Source organism: Hemiscyllium ocellatum, chromosome 10 (assembly GCF_020745735.1).
Source record: "Hemiscyllium ocellatum isolate sHemOce1 chromosome 10, sHemOce1.pat.X.cur, whole genome shotgun sequence".
Classification (NCBI taxonomy): domain Eukaryota; kingdom Metazoa; phylum Chordata; class Chondrichthyes; order Orectolobiformes; family Hemiscylliidae; genus Hemiscyllium; species Hemiscyllium ocellatum.
Genome location: NC_083410.1, coordinates 33,515,408 through 33,537,517, shown reverse-complemented (window position 1 = coordinate 33,537,517; position 22,110 = coordinate 33,515,408). Strand labels below are relative to the sequence as shown.

Genomic DNA, 22,110 nt, shown 5'->3' with positions numbered 1-22,110 from the left:
ATAATGGGCAGTGAAATCCAGGCACCATACTTGAGGAATATTATTATTGCCTTGGAGAAGGTACAAAGGAATTTTTACAAGAGTGGTACCAACGATCAAAGACTACAATTACCGAGACACTGGTGAAACTAATGTTGTTCTCCTTCAAGCAGACTGTTTGATATAGATGTCAAAAATCGTGAAGGGTTTTGATAGAGTAAACAAAGAAATATAGTTTCCAATGGCAGAAGGGTCAGTAACCAAAGCATGGACATTGAAGGCAATTGGCAATCAAATCTGAGCAACATGAAGAAAGAAATGCATGCCGTGAGCTGTGATCATCTGGAAGTCAGGGCTAGAGGGAAAGAATATGGGAATTATAGGACTAACTAAATACCAGAATATTTCTTTCATAGAACCAGCAAAAGCACAAGTGACTGAGTGGCCTCCTTCCGTAATGTAGCCTTCTTTGATTCTTTTCTTTCATTCCACGGAGTGCATGAATGGATTGTCAAAATAAATAGCCTACACCGAAAAAATACTTCTATAAAAATAACTGTGCAGCTACATAGTGACAGCACCTGTAATTAAAAACTGTGGATGAATTATTTAAACTAGCAAAAAATTACAGGTTTATTCTTGTGCATGTTGTGATGTCAGAACATGAAAAATCACAAGGGTACATTTCTTCAAAAACAGCACATACAACAGTATGTGAAGTGCTGGGCATGTCACATTTACAAAATCACAGAGCATGAGATGAGTTAAAGCAAGCCATGCAGTCCCATTTTGTGTTTGGGGCTGTGCTGTCATTATGAAGGCTCACTCAAGTCCAGAAAGTGAACAGGGGATCACATTACACATTTGTAATTATTACTTATGCTTATTATTTTGAGGTGATTGCTCAAACAAGAAAATCAGTAAACAAAGAACTACGTTCTGTTACAGGCAGAGATCAAACTACTGAGTAAGTCGGCATGTTTTGTCATCAGGCCATATGTGTTATTTCAGTAAACCTGGGGAGAAAGATGGTAGCACCTAGACAATTAAAGGCAATGAAAAGAATTTGCATTTATCATAAGTTGTCAAAATACAAAACCCTGAATTTTTCTCCATCATTCACCAACAGAAGCAAATACTAAATGGCCATTGTCATCTCAGCAGCATGGTGGAATGTATTGGCGTACCAGTGGACATTGTTATGGAGAATGGATATTTCATCGATTATTAAATAAAATTACATAAAATTTATAGGAACGAAAAGGGTCATTCAGCCCAACTGGTCCAGCCTGGTGTTCATACTTCACACAAGCCTCTTCTTTTTCAGGTTATTTCTGAGTTTCCAATCTCAGTGGCACTGCTTGAGTGAGGGGGAAAGATAATCACTGGCTAATGCCGGCCTCTTGACAACTGCAAAGAGCACCAGCTTGATAGCAAATCAGTAAATCCATCCTCTCAACTACAGCAATCATGTGGCTGAACAGAAAGGAAGGTGAAGAGAAAATTTCAGGATCAGAGGGGAAGGAGTTGAGGAAAGAGCGGATGGTAGATGGAGTCCCTCTTGTAACTAAATTACATATTATTAAAAATAAATGCTTCCTTCTTATGCATTCTGTGCTTGCAACTGTGACCACTTAAGTTCATGTTGGCTGGTACAGAGCAAAATGCACTTTGACATTGCACTATGACAAACTGGAAAATATTTCCCGAGGGGGACATATATCAGATCATCCTCACATGAATCCCACTGATAATCACAAGCACCCTGCTACCATCTAACATCTACCCACCCACCCCAATCAAGAATCACTGCAATACTTCTGTGATTGTTTCAATCAGTTTGAGTACTTTGTCATGAATAAGAAATGCTTTACTTCATCAACATAGTGGACTGAATCGGGTCGCATATTTCCATAAATGTCAACAATTCTGCAATACAGCTGTTTGTTTTGAGTCTCTGTCTAGCCCCAAATGTAACGGTGCCATCACAAAGCCTAATATCAAATCTGTGCAGGATACAGCATTGATTGATGTCTGCGTTGAGACTCTGTTACATCATCTGGAGGCAAGATAAATCCAACGGATTCTACTGGCACCAGTCCCCATATTGACCAAACATCTTCTTCTTTCACTGGCCTCTGAGTTCAAAAATGTTGATATTGAATTAAGTGGTCAGCAATGTCTTGCACAGCAAGATGGGCAATTAATGTTTTGGATCGCAAGGGATTAAGGAACCTACAGGTCTGTTCTGTACAGTGTATAGGTCAGTGTGTAATACTGTAGCTCTCTGAAGGTGCTCACACTGGTGGGCCCTTCGCCACAAGTCCAGACATTTTGCCCCACCCAGGCCAGGCATGGGCACCGAAATTTTATTTCACATCGCTTAGTTTTGATTTCCAGCATGATGGAAGGTGACAGCAAACTCGCTTCAGGCAATGGTGTCCAGCCTCCTCCTCTTCATATTGGTCAGATCCTAAACATCCACATTCCCAACATAATAGCTCCCCTAAGCTTTGCACATCGCCAATCCTTTTGAAAAAGCCTGTACCTGCCCACTTTTTACTCCAGCTCACCACATCAAAGGTGAGCATGCCAGGTTTGGACATATACTGTTCCCCTCTTGCAGCAAGATGTTCCTGACCTTGATGAACTCCCCCTCCCCACTACCCTGTTCCCATCCTTGCATTACTATATACCCCCTTACAAATACAGTTGCCCCCATTCAAAATTATCAGCCCGCTTCCCTCTAGCCTGCAGCTCTCAATCCCCAGGAATAGGGTCCAGAATCTCCCTCTCAAGGTAGTGTCCCCTGTTAGCACTTCCACACCCCTTTCTACTAGTTTGTACGGATGACCCCAGTGGACTGACCATGGCCCACACTCTTGAGCTCCAGATCAAAATTACCCAGAACCTAACTGATGCATTACATCTGCTAACTGCAATAGTCCTACCTACCACCCCCACACCCATCTCCGTGAGTGACGTGGAGCCACAGAACAGGTAACTCAGTCCCCGAACTGCAAATGGATGGATCCCCAGAGTGAGAACACCCTGACTGCGGCCAATTCCCTAAACAGGGAATTTCCAACTGGAGGTTGCCCTTGACTTACTGTGCCAAGACCTCTTTTGCTGACAGATGTCTCCATGGATTTCTGTGAGGGTGACTCCCCTAATGGCTATACATGCAGCGTTTGCCATTTAAGTTGCCAGCGCATGGTACAGATTGATATAGCCCAGTGCCATACATCAGATGCCCACCCCATGGACAGAGGGCTGCTGATGGGTTGTGTGACTGCACCAACACACATGACAGAGAATATCAGAGATGCTGCAAGCTGGGTGCCTGTCCCTACTGTCCTTCCAAACCATCCTCCAAGTATATCACAGTGTTGCAATGAGGATCCTGAGGGAATGGCAATTCCCGGCTGTCAACGTCCGTAGAAGAGGGGTGCATGCCTGTAGATCGTGATAGTAAATGTGGAGTCACCTCACAGTCAGCAATGAGCTGAAATGATCTGCTCTTACTTCCACGACAAGAATGCTCAGCATCTACTAGCATGGAGGCAGCGTATTACAGAAGTGGGATGCTCAGTTAATTAGGTTGCTAATAAGCAATAATCTCGCTTCATTGGCAACTTGCTGGCTGCCTCGTGGAAATTTAACACCCGGAACTGAAGTAAAAGATGCAGCGAGTTGCTCCAAACACTGAGATGGGCCTCACTGGACTTGTCACATGACCCTGGCTCATTTTTTTTCTATAGCCTACATTGTTCAGGCCTCTGTAACATTCTGCCCAATGTCTCGATCAATTGTTTTCATGTACTGCTAGCAGTAGTTACAATATATTACTAAAGGAAAAATACTGAGATTGTGTTGAAAGTGTGCTACATGAACACAAAGTACAGTGACTTTTTCAATGAGAACATCTAGATGTTACTTTGCTAATGGTTTGAGTGTTGTGCTGTAGTGAAATCCATTGCTGGTATGCACTTGAGCCATTTATAACCAAACTTTGATTGACTGCATTGACATGATATATTTATACTGACTACACCTGCAAGGAAAAGCTGACAGCAAAGATTTTGTCATCACTATTTTATTATAAAGCTTGACTTGCACTTATTTTTTCAAATAAGAAATCCGTTTTTGTTATGCTGGATGCTTAGTGATGTTAATTTGGATTAGTCTCCCTACCGTTACCTGCTAAAATCACACAATGAGCACCACTGTCCACTAGCCTCTGTTACCTCTGTTAATTAATTACAATTCAACAATGAAAACATGATAATTCTGAAGATTTTCATTAGTAAATATGCCAGAACTGCATCAGCAATGCTCACTGTGTAACTTATTTGATGTATTGGTCCAGAGATATTGCAGCAGTCTTTGAACATAAAGTCAATGGGATAGATTGCTGTCTTCAGCACTGGTGGAATAGCCACAGGAAAATAAGTTGTGTTTTACAGAATGCACTTAGTTTCTATTTCAATTTCTTGCCAAGGCAATATGCTAATGATATGTAATTGTGTGCTACATTGCGTCCCAATTTTACTTCAAATCTCTCCCAAAAAGCATTATTACTATAGAATTGCAAGCATGTGTACTGCAACCTGGTGTAACACAGTACAAAGTACTCTCTCTGGAAAGATGGGCAGAGAACTAGTCACTGGACGAGTCATCCAGGGCTGCAGGTTAGTGCTCTGGGGACACAAGTTGGAATTTCAGTTCAATTAATAAATCTAGATAATACAGCTAGATTCAGTGATGGTGACCATAAAACTATCGTGGGCGGCACAGTGGTTAGCACTGCTGCCTCACAGCGCCAGAGACCCGGGTTCAATTCCCGCCTCAGGCGACTGACTGTGTGGAGTTTGCACGTTCTCCCCGTGTCTGCGTGGGTTTCCTCCGGTTTCCTCCCACAGTCCAAAGATGTGCGGGTCAGGTGAATTGGCCATGCTAAATTGCCGGTACTGTTAGGTAAGGGGTAAATGTAGGGGTAGGGGTATCGGTGGGTTGCGCTTCGGCGGGTCGGTGTGGACTTGTTGGGCCGAAGGGCCTGTTTCCACACTGTAAGTAATCTAATCTAATCTGTTAACAGTTTTGCACTCCCTATCTGAGGAAAGATATAGAGCAAACTGTTTAATAACTGGCAGGAGTGTACCGGTTGATTAAGTAATCCGGATGATCAAAGAGGTCCACAGACTCAATGGAAAAACACACAATAAGCAACAGAAATGTAGTGGAGGGTGTATACACATGACTGTTATACTTTATTTACAGCACAAATCACTTAAATAACAATGCAACTTTGCCTTAATAAAACTTACTGGCAGACAGCTTTCTTACTCACTCCCTCAACTGACTACTTCAACCTCATGGAGATCATGATACAGACAACTTCTGATTTTTCAGGTATATAAACTGTCAAATATTATCGAGATGGTCAGTTCATAACGTGTCAGCTAAAACGGTGTTTGCTGTACTGACTTTAGAGGCGATCCAAACACAGTTCACTTGGTTGATCCTGAATATGGTTGGGCTGGTACTCACTGGAATTTAGAAGAATGAAAGATGACCAAATTGAAACATACAAGATGCTTAGGAGAGAAAAAAAACCCAAAGAACTGCAGATGCTTGAAATCAGAAAGAGAAACAGAAATTGGTGGAAAAACTCAGCAGGTCTGGCTGCATCTTTAGACACGAAGCACAGTTAACGTTTAGGTCAAGTGACTCTTCTTCAGAACTGCTTTGCCTCCACAGATGCTGCCAGACCTGCTGAGTTTTTTCTGCAAGTTCCATTAAGATTCTCAGGAGACTAGAGATGTTAGATGTGAAAAGGCCATTTCCCCTTGTGGGTGAATCTAGGACCAGAGAGAATAATCTCATTAAGGGGGTGCCCTTTTCAGATAGAAGTGAGGTGGAATTTATTGAGTTAATCAATCTGTGGAATGTTTTTTACCACAGAAGGCTGTTGAAGCTGCATTGTTAAATATGTTCAGGGCTGATGTAGATGCATTTCTTAATCAGTAAGCGAATCAAAGGTGATGAGGAAAAGACAGGAAAGTGGAATTGAGGATTATCAGGTCAACCATGATCTCATTGAATGGCAGAGGTGACACGATGGTATGGATGGCCTGATTCTCTGATTCATCTTGTGGTCTAATGATCTCAGTCCTAAGTGATTCAATCATAACAACATTGGAATGAAACCCTCAAGTGGACATCAATTGATCATGTAAGGGGACATCAATTTGCCCACAGGCCAGCGAGATGCCTGATCCCCCCTTAAAAGTATATGATACAAAATCAAAATTTTCAAATTACACTGAACTTAGAAGTACTGTGAACTGTGAGGATATGGTGTACTGGGCTCTATTGGTAGAGGAATTGAGTTCTGGAGTCCTGAGGTCATGTTGCAGTTGTATAAGACTCTGGTGCGGCCGCATCTGGAGTATTGTATGCAGTTTTGGTCGCCATACTATAGGAAGGATGTGGAGGCATTGGAACGAGTGCAGAGGAGGTTAACCAGGTTGTTGCCTGGCATGGTGGGAAGATCGTATGTGAAAAGGCTGGGGCACTTGGGGCAGTTCTAATTGGAGAAAAGAAGGTTTAGGGGAGATTTGATAGAGGTGTACAAGATGATTAGGGGTTTAGATAGGGTTGACAGTGAGAACCTTTTTCCGCTAATGGAGTCAGCTGTTACTAGGGGACACAGCTTAAAATTAAGGGGTGGTAGGTATAGGACAGATGTTAGGGGTAGATTCTTTACTCAGCGGGTTGTGAGTTCATGGAATGCCCTGCCAGTAGCAGTGGTGGACTCTCCCTCTTTATGGTCGTTTAAGCGGGCATTGGATAAGCATATGGAGGATAGTGGGCTAGTGTAGGTTAGGTAGGCTTCGGTCGGCGCAACATCGAGGGCCAAAGGGCCTGTACTGCGCTGTATTTTTCTATGTTCTATGTTCTAAAATGATAATAGACTTCAAGAGGTTGGGCTAACGTGGCAGATGAAATTAAATGCAGAGAAATGTGAGTTGATACATTTCAAGAGAAAGAACAAGCAGAGATAACTCAAAATGAAAAAGACGCTCTTCTAAAGAAGGTGCAGGAATACAGAGTTCTGGATATATAAGTGTACAAATCAACAAAGGTAGCAGGGCAGGCTAAGGAAGTAGTTAAAAAGACATCTGAGATCTTGGGTTTTATAAACAGAACCACACAACACAAAAGCAAGGTACATACCAAACTTTTTCTAAAACACTGGTTTTGTCTTAACCAATTCCAACCACTGCATTTTTGGATGGAGGTTACAGAAAGATCAACCGCAATGGCTCAAGAGATGAAAGCCTTTAGATCCACTTGGAGAGTGGCCACACTTGGAGAATCGCATGCAGTTCTGCTCACCGCATTATAGGAGGGACAAAAGGATTCAGAGGAGATTTACTAGAATGTTGTCTGTTATGGAGGAAAGGTCTTACAAAGAAAGGTTGAGGGACTTGAGGCTGTTTTCATTAGAGAGAAGGTTGAGAGATGACCTAATTGAAACATATAAGACAATCAGAGGGTTCGATAGGGTGGACAGGGAGAGCCTTTTTTTATCAGATGGTGATGGCTAGCACGAGAAGGCATAGCTTCAAATTAAGGGGTAATAGATATAGGACAGATGTCAGATAGTGGTAGGGGGCATGGAATGCACTGCCTGCAACAGTAGTAGACTGGCCAACTCTACAGGCATTTAAATGGTCATTGGATAGGCATATGGACAAGAATGGAAAAGGCTAGGTGGGCTTCAGATTGGTTTCACATGGGAAACGGAACATGGAGGGCCAAAAGGCCTTTACTGTGCTGTGATGTTCTATGTTCATGGATATGTTGAAGAAATTAGGGTTGTCCTCCCCAAAGAGAAAGTTGAGAGAAGACTTGATAGAAGTACCTTGACAGTTACAAGCAGCCAACCAGAAAATGTCCACTTCTTCCTGTTCTTCAACCTTTTGTTCATTAACTATTACTTGGTACCTGCTGATATATTATCCCCTATCCTATGAACCCGAACTCTGTGATAAATTTAATAGTTACATCCTCAAAAGTCTCCAACAGATTTGTCAGATGTCTTGCATAACTCCATAAGACGGCTTAATCATATTATGACTTTCCAAATATTCTATTATTGTGTCACCAACAATAAATTCTGGCAATTCACTGGTAATGAAATACACCAATTGGTCCACAATTTCTTTGTTTTCTCTCTTTTCCCCTTTTGTTAATAGTGGGGCTATGTTTACTACCCTTCCAATCTTTGGGAACTGTTAGAATTTAAAGAATGTTAAAAGATAAGCATCAATGCATCTGCTACCTTTACAGCTACTTATTTTAAAATCCCAGAATGAAGGTCATCAGGTCCAGAGAATTTGTTTTCACTCTGGTCCAATAATTTCCTATACTGTTGTGGTTCTGTTCGCCAAGCTGGGAATTTGAGTTGCAGACGTTTCATCCCCTGTCTAGGTGACAGCCTCAGTGCTTGGGAGCCTCCTATGATGCGCTTCTGTGATGTTTCCTCCGGCACTTATAGTGGTTTGTATCTTCCGCTTCCGGTTGTCAGTTCCAGCTGTCTGCTGCAGTGGCCGGTATATTGGGTCCAGGTCAATGTGCTTATTGATTGAATCTGTGGATGAGTGCCATGCCTCTAGGAATTCCCTGGCTGTTCTCTGTTTGGCTTGTCCTATAATAGTAGCGTTGTCCCAGTTGAACCCATGTTGCTTGTCATCTGAGTGTGTGGCTACGAAGGATAGCTGGTCATGTCGTTTCGTGGCTAGTTGGTATTCATGTATGCAGACCGTTAGCTATCTTCCTGTTTCTCCTATGTAGTGTTTTGTGCAATCCTTACATGGGATTTTGTACACTACATTGGTTTTGCTCATGCTGGGTATCGGGTCCTTCGTCCTGATGAGTTGTTGTCTGAGAATGGCTGTTGGTTTGTGTGCTGTTATGAGTCCTAGTGGTCGCAGTAGTCTGGCTGTCAGTTCAGAAATGTTTTTGATGTATGGTAGTGTGGCTAGTCCTTTGGGTTGTGGCATGTCCTCATTCCGTTTTCTAATCTGTTTGTCATTTTGTTATTTTCCATTATAATTTCTACCTCTAATGGTCCCACATCTTCTTTCACTAATCTCTAGCTATGTATTTCCTATAGAAACATGTACAACTGTATTCCAGTCTCTTGATGCTACTCTCAAACATTTTTCCTCTTTCACATCAACACCCCCTATCCTTCTGAGCTGATTTTGTTTTCTGCTGAAATCCTCCCAATCCTCAGGCTCAACTGACTTTCATCAACGTTACAAGCCAGTTCCTTTGATGTAATATCATCTTTAATTCCTCTTGTTATCCACAGTTGGAACACTTTTTCTGTAGGGTTTGTGTGCCTTAGGGGAATGTATGTTAGATATGAATTATGCACTAATTCTTTAAATGCTAGCCATCACTTGTTTATCATCATATCATTTAATGTAACTTTCTATTGTATCTTAGCCAAGTTGCCACTCCTCCCCATACATAAATAATGTATTTTGTTTAAGGCTATAGTTTTAGACTTAACTATATCACATTCCATCTAAATGCAACATCTCTGTCGCTCTTCTCTCGAGACCCTATTACCACAAAGAAACCATTCCACGAACTCAGCCTCCACAATCTTAATGCAAATTTGTCCAGTTCAAATGAAGATCAAAGTCCCCTATAACTACTGCCTTATTTTTGTCACATGCATTTCTAACGCATCTTCATATGACATCTTCAAGCCACTGTGCCTTCACCACACAGCAATTAACAATCCCAAGCACACAGGACTCATACTTTGCAGTCAGATGTTTCACTTCATTCTCACACACACCTTCCAGCCAGCCACTCACTTCATGCTGACTCCATATATCTCCAGCTATTCAGCTACAGCAGGCGAAGCAGCCAAACACAGCACAACATAACTACTGGCATTCTGCCTGCTCCCTTATCCTCTCCACCTCAAAGAAATTGCCAGAGGACTGTAGGACATCTAACGTGGTTCCACTCATCAAGGAGGGTCGTGGAGTTGCAGCAGGGAACTACAGACCAGTGAGTCTCAGTTCAATAGTGGGAAATTTTGGAGAAAATTCTGAAGGAGAAAACTAATCTCCACTTAAAGAGGCGAGGTTTGATCAGAGGTAGTCAGCATGGCTTTATCAGAGGGAGATCATGCCCAACAAATCTGGTTGAATTTTTCAAGGAGGTGACCAAGTGTGTTGATGCAGGTAGTGGAGTTGATGTAGTCGATATGGATTTCAGGAAGGCCTTCGATAAAATCCCACATGGGAAACTATAAGAAGGTAAAAATACATGAGATCCACGGTGACTTGGTTAGTTGGATCTAAAGTTGGCTTAGTGACGGGAGACAGAGGGTGGCAGTAAAAGGCTGTTTGTGTGCCTGAAGGCCAGTTCCAGTGACATACCACAGGGATCAACGCTGGGTCCCTTGTTTTTTGTGATATATATATAAACAACATTGGGGGGGGTGACACAAAGGTTGGACAAGTGAGGAAGAATGTTTTAGGTTACAAGAGAATGAAGACATATTGGTCAGACGAGTAAATCAATACCAGATGAAATTTAACCCTAATATGTGAGGTGATGCACTTTAGACAAAAGGACAAGACAAGGGATTAATCACTGAATGGCAGAATATTAGAAAGCTCAGAGGAACAGAGGACCTTGGCATGCTTGTCTACAGATCCCCGAAGGTGGCAGGCAGGTTAAAAGGATAGATAGGAAGACATTCAGAAGAAATGCCATTATCAGTTGAGGAACAATTATAAAAGCAGGGAGGCTATTTGGAACTAGATAGTACTTTAGTTAGGCCACAGCAGGAATACCATGTGCATTCTGGTCACAGCACAATAGGAAGCATGTGATTGCACTGGACGAGTTGCAGAGGAGATTCACCAGAATATTGCCTAGGTTGGGGCATCTTAGCTATGAAGAGACGCTTGACAAGGTCAGGTTATTTTCTTTGGAGTAGAGAAGTTTGAGGAGGGAACTAACTGAGGTGTGATTATGAAAGGCCAGAACAGGATGAATAAAAAGCAGCTGTTCACTGTTGGAACACTTTTAAGATGAAAGACATGATGTTTAGAGAAAAAGCTTTTTCCCAGAGGGTATGAAATGGACTGTCTTGAAGAGTAGTTGAGGCAGATGACGTCAAGATCTTTAAAAGGTACTTGGATTAGCACTTGAAGGGTCACACCATTCAGAAGGATGGGCCTAGTGCTGGAAACTGGAATTAGTGAAGATTTGGTGCATTTTTACTGGTACAGATTTGATGGGCCAAAGGACCTCCTCTGTACTGTACAATTCTATGATTCTGTGATAATAATGCACAATAGGAGAAAGCAAAGCTGAATCAGTGGGGAATAGGCATGACTTCAATCCCTGAGACTGAGGAGGATAAAATGCTGCGCACCACCAAGCCAGCTGTGAGTGAGCCTGTTTCAACGTCAGTGACAGCATTTAGAATGAAATTATGTTTACCCTCTCGACTTTCTCATCCTGCTGACAGAAATAATCTACACTTTGGAGAAGTGGTGTGACTGAATTACCACTTTACACTCCAGTATTACTTATGCTGATTGCATTATTCATATGACAAAAAACATCAAATTGACCAGCCATACCCCCAGACAGAGTTACATCAGACCTCTGACTAAGAAGCTCTGTCACTTGATCTCTCACCCATTTCCATCAGCTCAGATACTGGCACTGCGCAAACTTCAGAAGTTGGTGCAGAATTGAAATCTGCACATTGTGAGTCACTGGGCACAAATAAATTGCAAAGAAGAGTAGGGGAAAGGACATCTTGCTTGCCAGCTCACCACAAAGGTCACAGATAAGTTCTGCTGGAGAGGACGGAGAACCGAGATGTGTCACATATGGATGCAAATGTTGGTGAAAATGCTTGCCAGGCCTATAACAGAGCCTCTTGTAACTATCAAGGAGCTTGGAAGAGCTAAGTTTAACCATAGCACTGGGTTTTGCATGGCGCTTAGAACCCATGTTTTCCAGTGTGCAAGAATAAAAGCACAGTAGCCACTGCCAGATTGCTGCCATTCACCCATGTAACATATTGTATACAGGTGCATAATAATATACATTGAGTGACTGGTAACTTTTGCAGATTCTGTATGTCTTCCCACTGACGTGGGCTGTGTAAAGAGCAATGTGCATGTTTCCTTATGGAGACCCTCACAATAAGGAATCCCAATACAGTCAGTTCTTCTATAATGGGATGGTTGCATTCTTGTGCAACCCCACATTATAGAAAAATCACGCTTTAGAAACAGCGCTTAAAGTATTGGTGATGTAATCACGTTACAACAACACACATTTTAAAGGTTCGTGCTGTAGAAATAACGTCCTTAATTTGTCAATTGCATTACAGCAAATTTGCATTGACAGAATGCGCATTATAGCAGAACGACTTAAAACCTGGCAAAGCTATTGGCCTAGTCTGCTGCTTCTGCCTGCAGATGGAGAAAATAGTCTCTCCAGACTTCCTCATACTGATGTCCTACAACATCTTCAGGTGCACTGATGCACAGATGTCATACAGGGCAGATATTGGAAATGTTGCCTGAACCTGCCTACATGGAGAACCTTAATGTTACTTGTGGCTACTGGCAGCATCATCTGCATTCTTGTGTGGGGCTCCACGTTGAGTCTCACTAAAAAGAATACTACATTTTATAAAAGGTTTTCATCTTGCATTCATCAGAACAGAACACTTCAAGGGAAAACCAACATTTAAACTGCATAGTTAGTGCTAATTAGTTGTCAAGTTGACTCTGATTGGTAGAGGCAGCAATTAATAATGAAATGTGTCAATTAATGATGTTTGATAGTTAACTGTCAGGATCTGATTAAATTTTAAACCAGACAGGTTGACTCTGATTGGTCACTGACCTAGGAAATGAACCAGTGAATAGCTGCCACTTATGTCGCTGACTTGAAACAGACACAGTGCCTGTATATGTTCTTTCCGTCTGCAAACAACAAGCCCTTGTGTATGAACATTTCTAGTTTCCAGTACATGCAAGTCTATCACACTGTGAGACTGATCGACAACCCTAAATGTCAATATGATTCTTCACACACTGAGGAAACTCCAGCAAATGATATCTAATTGCAAAATCACATCAAATGTTGGACACAGGGTTGTGACTTGTGCAAGTATGGATGGGCTGTTTCGGTACAATTAGCATCTTGTTTCTAGTGAACAGCCAAAAGGATATCTCCTTTACATCCCAAAAGGATACGCTCTGCCAGGTTTTGGGATGTAAAGCCTACATACCTGGCATCTTTCTGACAAAGCAGAATGCTGACTTGTATGAAATGCAGAACATCTTTTCAGCTTTGGCTTGATGGCAGCATCCTATTCGCTCTGAACACCACTCAGGTTAGCACTGCATAGTAGCAACACGGAACAGTGAGCTTCAGTGGTTGCTCAAACCTATGGGCCTTTGCACAATGTACAGTGATGTGATCATGGCAGCCATTATCTCACAGACACATTCCTAAGGCTGTCACACTCAGTCATGAAAAGTGCCCAGTCTACCTCAGTTTACCCTGGCAGTGTAATATATCTCAAAGATTAGCAAAAGGTGAAGAATTATACTGACAACCAATTTAGAATGGACCATCAGGCTCACAGTGTGGCACAACTGTGTGCACTGGAAGTTGGATATATTAATGAGAAGGGCCCCATTCTTTGTTGACAGAAAGTACACATTCATGCACTGCATCTGTTTCAACTCAACCAGACGACAGCTACGTATTGGTTCACTTCCCAGGGCAGTGACCCGACCAATCAAAGTCAACGTCCATATTTTAAAATTTAAACAAAGCCAAGGCAGTTTACTGTTAATCATCTTTAATCTGTGCATTTGTTGTGGCAATGGCTTTACCAACCAGTACTCTCCTCTCAAAGCAGTATAAATGTTGGCTTTATACTTTATTGGCATTCTTTTGAATGTGTGCAAGATGAAAAGTTTCAATCTTTTCCTTTCTCAACAATATTCAAATTCTGTGGTATCAAATCTCGATTTGCTCCAGATAGGTTTGAAGGGGTTGGCATAGATGAGCTACTATTTCCCTGTTTAAGGAGAAAGTGAGGACTGCAGGATCAACAAGGATCTCCTTGTTTAACCAGAGTCACCCGGGTCGCTAGAGATGGAAAAGGTACTCTTGAGATACAAATTATTGGTAAGGCCTTCTATGGATAGCTTGCTTCCTCCCTATTCTTCCCTCTTTGAAGCCTTTTGCTTCATTTGTTGGTCATGTTGTAGAGCCAGCTACAGAGCAACCACCACCCCCAAGCCTCATGCAGAGTTGGGCCTACCTGCGCATAATCAGCAGCTCTGTAATAAACCTCCAAAAAAGAAAGTCGACAATACTTCCACCAACTTTGTCTAAGCAGAACTAATTCAAAAGTACCTCATGTTCAGATTGATGACTAGCGTTTTCCAGAATCGTTATGGTGGTAGTGTAAGTTGTGGGGAGCAGAATTTGGGAGGCCCTAATTGCTGCTGAATACCTGTTTGACTGTGAGTGATTAGCACAGACATTCAGTACACATGCCCAGGCAAAATTAGTAAAATCAGTATCACAGCAGCTAAAACATCATGGTAGGTCATTTCTGGTACCTGTTGTGGCACAGAGGGTATTATCCCTTCCTTTGAGCCAGTTAGATCCAGGTTTAGGTCCCACTGCTCCAGAGAGTTATAGTAATATGTCTGTACAGGTTGATTAGAAAATATCTAGGACAATTTTTGTAAGATCTTGTGACACAGTGTCCCGATCTCTAAGTCAGAAGATCCAGGTTCAAATCCCAAATGCTACAGGCATTTTTAAAAATCTAGGACATTTTCTGCCCCACTACTTATATAAAAGTGTCGGACTTTTTCTGACATTCAAAGTTTGTGAGAAGATTTGTAACTCGGGTGCTCGTTTTGGTTCTGTTCGCCGAGCTGGGAATTTGTGTTGCAGACATTTCATCCCCTGTCTTGGTAACATCCTCAGTGCTTGGGAGCCTCCCTGTGAAGCGCTTCTGTGATATTTCCTCCGGCATTTATAGTGGTTTGTCTCTGCCGCTTCCAGTTGTTAGTTCCAGCTGTCCGCTGCAATGGCCGGTATATTGGGTCCAGGTCGATGTGCTTGTTGATAGAATCTGTGACTGAGTGCCATGCCTCTAGGAATTCCCTGGCTGTTCTCTGTTTGGCTTGTCCTATAATAGTTGTGTTGTCCCAGTTGAACTCATGTTACTTGTCATCCGCGTGTGTGGCTACTAAGGATAGCTGGTCATGTCATTTCGTAGCTAGTTGGTGTTCATGGATACGGATCGTTAGCGGTCTTCCTGTTTGTCCTATGTAGTGTTTTGTGCAGTCCTTGCATGGGATTTTGTACACTACGTTGGTTTTGCTCATGTTGGGTATCGGGTCCTTTGTCCTGGTGAGTTGTTGTCTGAGAGTGGCTGTTGGTTTGTGTGCTGTTATGAGTCCTAGTGGTCGTAATAGTCTAGCTCAGAAATGTTCTTGATGTATGATATTGTAGCTAGTCTTTTGGGTTCTTCTGCCATTTCCAGCTCACACATGACATTCCTGCACTGCTGTCCTTCACAGCAAGGACAGCAACAGCAGAGGTGGCTGGAAGCATAACCAATGCTTCTATAGGAGGAGGCAGCAGCAGCACTCAACATAATCAAATTTCAGGGTCTTGATCTTAAAATTGTAAACAGGTCACTGAGGAGTAAAATCAGAAAATGTCTCTTCAAACAAAGTACCAAAAACTCTCCCAACAGGCTGCGGACATTGATTCAACTGAAGATTTCAAGACTCGGATTAATAATGCAGAGGTAGAAACACTCTTAAAAAAAACCATTGGCTTTCAGTCAAGATCCTTCTTGCTCCTTTTCCCTTGGCACAGAATTTCTCCTGTCTGCAACCTTCGCTCCATTTGCAGAATCTCACCACAAACTCTTGTTTCCTAACCACCAACTTCTTCCCCCTACCTGAAAACAGTCAAACTAAACAAGCTGTTTGAAGTCTTGTGCCGTATCTGATTGTACAAAGAGTTTCTGACCACATATTCACACCACCTCTAAGACTATCTATTTTCATTTCCACTATAAATACCGGAAGAAACATCAAAGAAGCGCTTCGCAGGAGGCTCCAGAGCACTGATGATGTCGCCTAGCCAAGGGATGAAACGTTTGCAACAAAAACTTCCAGCTCGGCGAACAGAACCACAACAACGAGCACCCGAGCTACAAATCTTCACACAAACCTTGAAGTTTTCATCTCTGTAATATCAGCTAACTTTGCCCCTATCGCAATTCATCTGCTGCTGATTTATGCGGTTACTGCTTCTAGACTTAACCAGTTCAACACACTCCTGGCCGGTCATCCAAATGTTACTCACAATACATTAAAGTCATCCAAAACCCTGATATACTGGTCCTAATCAGGCAAACTCTTACCCATTTGTTATCCCTGTGCCTTCTGACCTACACAGGGTTCCATTAAGCGATATCCTAATTTTAAAAACCTCATCCTAATTTTCCAATACTTCCTTTGTGCATTACTTGCAGTAAAACTATAAACACATTCTTTGTAAACAGCTTTAGAATTGTGTTGCATGTAATGCTGAGAGAAAATTTCCCCCAGGAGGTATCTTAAGAGCTATTATTTTATTTGAAATAGGTTGCACATACTCAGCATTATCTGTAATCATTTCTACCCTATGCTTAAATCCATGCTACGAAAGAATAACAACAGGTGTCATACACGTAGTATAACCCTGAGCAAACAATACAAAGAGCATAATTTTTTTTAAAAAGCCAGCGTTCCTTTTTTAAAATTTACATTCACACAACCTGATAACCAGTGCTCCTGTTTTCCTTAAAATGTTTAATTACATTCTCACATCAAAGCTTCACCTCATACTATCATTACCTGCATCCATTCAACTTACAGCAGGGAAAAAGATCCAGTCATTAAACATCCACGTATCTTAATCCCATTTTTCAGCACTTGGCCTGTAGCCTTGTATGTTATGATGTTTCATGATTTGGAGATGCCGGTGTTGGACTGGGGTATACACAGTTAAAAACCACACAACACCAGGTTATAGTCTAACAGGTTTAATTGGAAGCACACTAGCTTTCGGAGAAATGCTCCTTTAGTGTGCTTCCAATTAAACCTGTTGGACTATAACCTGGTGTTGTGCGATTTTTAACTATGATGTTTCGAGTATTCATCTAAACATTTCTTAAATGTCATGAGGGTTCCTGCCTGTACCATCCTTTCAACAGTGAGTTCCAGATACACACAATTCTCTGGGTGAAAATATATTTCCTCAAATCTCCTGCTGTGTATCCTTGAAACTATGCTCCCTGTTTACTGACCCCTCCCAGCAGAAATGTTTCTCCCTATCTACACTGTCGGTGCCCTTAGGAATTTTATACACCTCAACCAGATTCTCCCCTCAGCCTTTTCTGCTTGAAGGAAAAAGAAGGTATGTCTATGTACTGAAGAAATGATTTGTATTTTCAGTAGAAAGATCATCCCCCAAAAATACAAGCAGAATCAAGGAAACCGAAAAACCTCAAACCTTAAGAGTGTTTCCCTTACCCTGCAATCTCTTCTCTACATACAACTCTCCAAGATATCTGTTATACAGAGTACTGGTAAGACTATCAGGAGAACTGTGCTCAGTATGGATCAGCTTACTTAAGGAGGGACGTTAATGTGTTAGAAGCAGTTCAGAGAAGGTTTGCCAGACCAGTAACTGGAATGAGAGCATTATCTTATGAAGAAAGGTTGGACAGGCTGGACATCTATCCACTGGAGATAAGAAGAGTACAAGGTGATTTGATGGAAACATATAAAATCTGGAAAGGTCTTGACAAGGTGGATGTGGGGAAAATGTTTCTTCTTATGGAGAGTCGAGAACTAGGGATTACTGCTTAAAAATTCAGAATCACCTATTTAAAACAGAGATTAGACTTTTGTTCTCTTGAAGATTCTGAGTCTTTGGAATCTTGCTCTGAAAAAGTGGTGGAAAAAGAGTGCTAGAATATTTTTTAAGGTAGAAGTAGATGATTCTTGTTAAGCAACAGGTTGAAGGGTTATCAGGGATAGGCAAGAATGTGGAGTTGATATGGATCAACCATGATGTTCCTGAGTGGCAGACCATGCTCAAGTGGCTGAAAAGCCCACTACTGCTTCCAGTTCATATGTTTATATGTTTGTAGATCTGTACTCCTCTAACCTGGCCTCTTGAACATCTCCAATTTTAATCACTCCATTATTAGTGGTTGTGCTATTAGTTGCTTAGGCAGTAAGCTCCAGAATTCTCTCCCTACATCTCTCCAGCTTATTTTCCTCCTTGAAGAGACTTCTTAAATTCTACCTCCTTGAGCAAGTTTTTGGCCAGCTAACCTAATATTTCATTATGTGGCTCAATGTCTTACTTTGTTTTATCATAATCTGTAAAGCATCTTGAGCTATTTTAATAAAGCAAAGGTCCAAGGTACTATATAAATGTGAGTTGTTGATAGATTTTGATTAGCTCAGGGTATAAAGTGATACATAACAATGGTGGATAAATTAAACGGAGATTAGCTGTAGTACAATTGAATGGCAGAAGAGGCCTGCTCACATTCCTGTGATCTGATAGCTTGAATAACTGAGTTTAGATAAAGAAGGAATGATTGTCTCAACAAACTTGTATTTGTCAGCACAATAATCATCCATTTGAGCATGCAAATGGTTTTGCCAGGGAAAAATATCATTTAAGCAGCACTGTCTATGAAAATCATTATCACTGTTTCTTCTATCCCGATATCAATGAATACTAAGGAGAATACATTAAAATGAATAATTCACTCTGTTAAATGACATATGGCATTGTGGGCCTAGGTCACCACTGATTTATGCTGGTTTCCCCTACGTAAGTTGACACTTGAGGGTGGGGGAGGGAATAGATTTCCTTTGTAAACTGTGTGTAGTAAAACTGTAAACATATTCTTTATAAATAGCTTTAAAATTGTAACACAAATAACACATAAAGTAATTGCTCTGCCAGTAAATCTCAGTAAATCGCACACTTTGTACCTTGCAGAATCCAAGCGTTAGTATTTTATTTTGAAAGGTTGCACATTTTTAGCCTTCTCTGTAACTGTTTGCAGTAACATTCAGATTTATCCTACAAAATATCCTACAAAGGTGTTATATTGCCATTATATGTTTAACCTTCAGTAGACAAGACAAACAGTGGAGAACTTTTAAAACAGCAGAGTACATCCCCTAAATGTAAACGTGTCTAAGCTCCCATGTAATACTCCTGTTTCTCATAAGATGCTCACTACAATCTTATGTCAAGCCATCACCTCCAACTAGAACCCGCATTCACATCTTTATATATATGAAACAAAAGACACTACTGACGAAATAAACACAGAGTTCCTCCAATGGACCGAGTAGGATAATGGGAAAATCAAAAAATCGTGAAAGCAGTTACTGCCACATAGCCAAAAGTTATTTTATGGGGCCAATATAATAGTGACCTGACAGTGTTCACTGGAATCATATCGGAAGAAAAGCATTATTTCAACTGCCACTCATGTCGAAATCTATACAATGTACATTAGCACAGATTCAGTGTGCATTTGGGTTCAACCTAAGGGATATTTAGTGATGTGAACTAATTGAGATCAGGGTCATGCACACTTACAGACTCAATATGCTCATTCGTGCAGGTATTATGCAATGAAAAATGTAAATCTTCCACAGTTACCACAGCACAGAACAACCCAGCAGGCGCAAAATATGACTTGTCGCCTCCTGATGCGACACCTATCATTGTTTGGGAAACAAGCGGTCAAACCGCTGTACCTACACCGGATTCTCAATAAACTGCAACTCTGCTGTCAATGACAGGCTGGGGACGCACCTTGTTCAGAGAGCAATGTGACACTTCACAACACAAGCAAAAACACTGCATTGTCAGCGTGACGGTCACATCAACTGTACAGCGGTGGTGCTGGAGGTGGTGGTGGGGGGTGATGGTTTGTTTATTCGAAGTGTTTATACACTAGAAGGCTCTTACCCAGTCTTCAAAGTGTCTGCTGCCATTCTGTAACAGATCCTCGAACTGAATGGTGCAGTTGGCCACGAAATCGTCGTAGCCGATGGGCGCATCGTGGAAGACGGCCAGCTCGATTTTCCTGCCGTTGCACACGTCGGTAACGAACTCGTCGTTCCAGGCGGGGCTGTTGGTTTTCTGCTTGGTCGAAGTCTGGCCGATCCTCGAGTCGTCCACGTTCAGGGCGATGTAAGGATCCAGCAGGAAAGACTGGGGCCTGGAGCCCACGGCATGTCGCAGGGACCAGGGGGTGGGTTTCAAATCCACAGCCTCGGTGATCTTGACCTTCAGTAAGCCATTGAAGACGACCATCGCCCCGGCTGTCGCGGGCAGGGAGGGAGACAGGGACACACACACAGACACACTCACTCACAGAGAGACGGAGGACAATCCGCTGAGTGTCCGCTTCACAACCCAGCGCCGCCGCTCCCTTCCCTCTCGCCGATCTGCCGTTGTTTTACTTTAGATAACCCAGCCAGAGACAGCAAAGCCAGCTTTGTGTGGGCATAAAGTCTGAGTGGATCTGAGTGGGGTCTTCTTTCCCCCACCCCTCCTTTCTGGCGAGACACCCCCACCCCCCCAAGTCGGTGGACTTCTCTCTGCGGCACAACTTGACCCAGGAAAATGGACAGCAACACAAGAATATATATATATATATTAAAAATCACCCCTCCACCCCCAACTCCTCAATGAAACCTTTTGGAAGGAGGCTGGGAGGATGGGGGGTGGACAGGCACGGGAGCCGCAGAAAGCACAAAGAATTGTTCTTTGAACTGTTTGCAATAGCCCAATTATGAAGAAAAATAAACGAGTTCTCCCGCTCCTCGTCTAGCGGTCCGCATCGCGTCTCTTCCTCCTTTCGCCGAGATCAGATCCACACACACACTGGCTGCACTGTGCATGAGGGATTTTCAAGCAGGAAATCGACTTTTTTCTCTCTCTCTCTCTCTCTCCCTCCCTTGGTGTGTGTCAAAAACACATTGGATCTGGTTTGTTGGTCCGGGCAGAATCACACAGAGAGAGAGAGCGAGAAGGAGGCATAGAGAATTGGGATCCTCGCCCACTACCTGGTTTATTTTTTGTTGTTGTTTGTTGGCTGCTGTTGGCAACTCGGAAAGCCAAACTGCAGAGGCTGCTGTTGGTGGCTGCGGTGATTTCCCACTCTCTCTCTCTCTCTCTCTCTGACTCTGTGTCTCTCCTTCCCTCCCCCCGCCCCCTCTTCCACTGTTGGCCTTGATGCAGGAAATGCGCAAAAGACGTCAGAAAGTCCTCCAGGGCTGAGCAACAGAGTGCTGTGCCATTACTACATTAGCAAACAGCACCCAGGCAGTCTCTGCCTGCTCAGCAATCGCACACAAACAGCGATGTTAATCTGCCTTTCATGCTGGGAGCGGCGTCATTAGTGTGCCCGCTCCACGGACAGTCACTGGTTTTAATGAATGAACAGGGTTCAGACATCCTACACCGATATTGTGCAAATCGTAATCACAAACTACATTTACGCCAACTATTGGGCTACAGAAACCAGCGCCAGAAACAAATATGACTTGGCCATCATTGGTCTCAAGAAATCCATTCTTTCGATTTGCCTTAGATAGAACCGGGACATGACTGTCTTTTGGAGGTTCGAAAGACCACCACCGTCGCCGGAACAATGTACACGCATATTCCATTTCGCATTGAGCATCTGGAATATATACACATTATAAGCATTCAAAATCAACCGTGATGCCGGGTACTTGGGAAAATATACAGACTAATTGGGATGAAATCAGAAAATGCTGGAGAAGCTCGGCAGCATCTGCTGCGAGAGAAATTGGGTTCTGAATGAAGAAGGGTCAAAATTTAACTCTGCTCCTCTCTGCACAGATCCTGCCAGACTTAGCGAGTTTTTCCAGCAATTTCTGTTTGTGT

General features: G+C 42.4%; 1 protein-coding gene across 2 annotated transcripts in view; it reads right to left on the bottom strand.

Moving 5' to 3' along the window:
- The window catches only part of LOC132819714 (protein kinase C epsilon type), a 586,475-nt gene extending 565,075 nt beyond the window's left edge, over window positions 1-21,400 (bottom strand). For both annotated transcript variants that reach the window (XM_060831385.1, XM_060831386.1), the window contains exon 1: window positions 20,161-21,400. In XM_060831385.1, the coding sequence (XP_060687368.1) occupies window positions 20,161-20,508 (348 nt within the window). In that variant the 5' untranslated portion in view covers window positions 20,509-21,400. The remainder of the gene's footprint in view (window positions 1-20,160) is intronic.
- Between the last annotated feature and the right edge of the window lie 710 nt (window positions 21,401-22,110).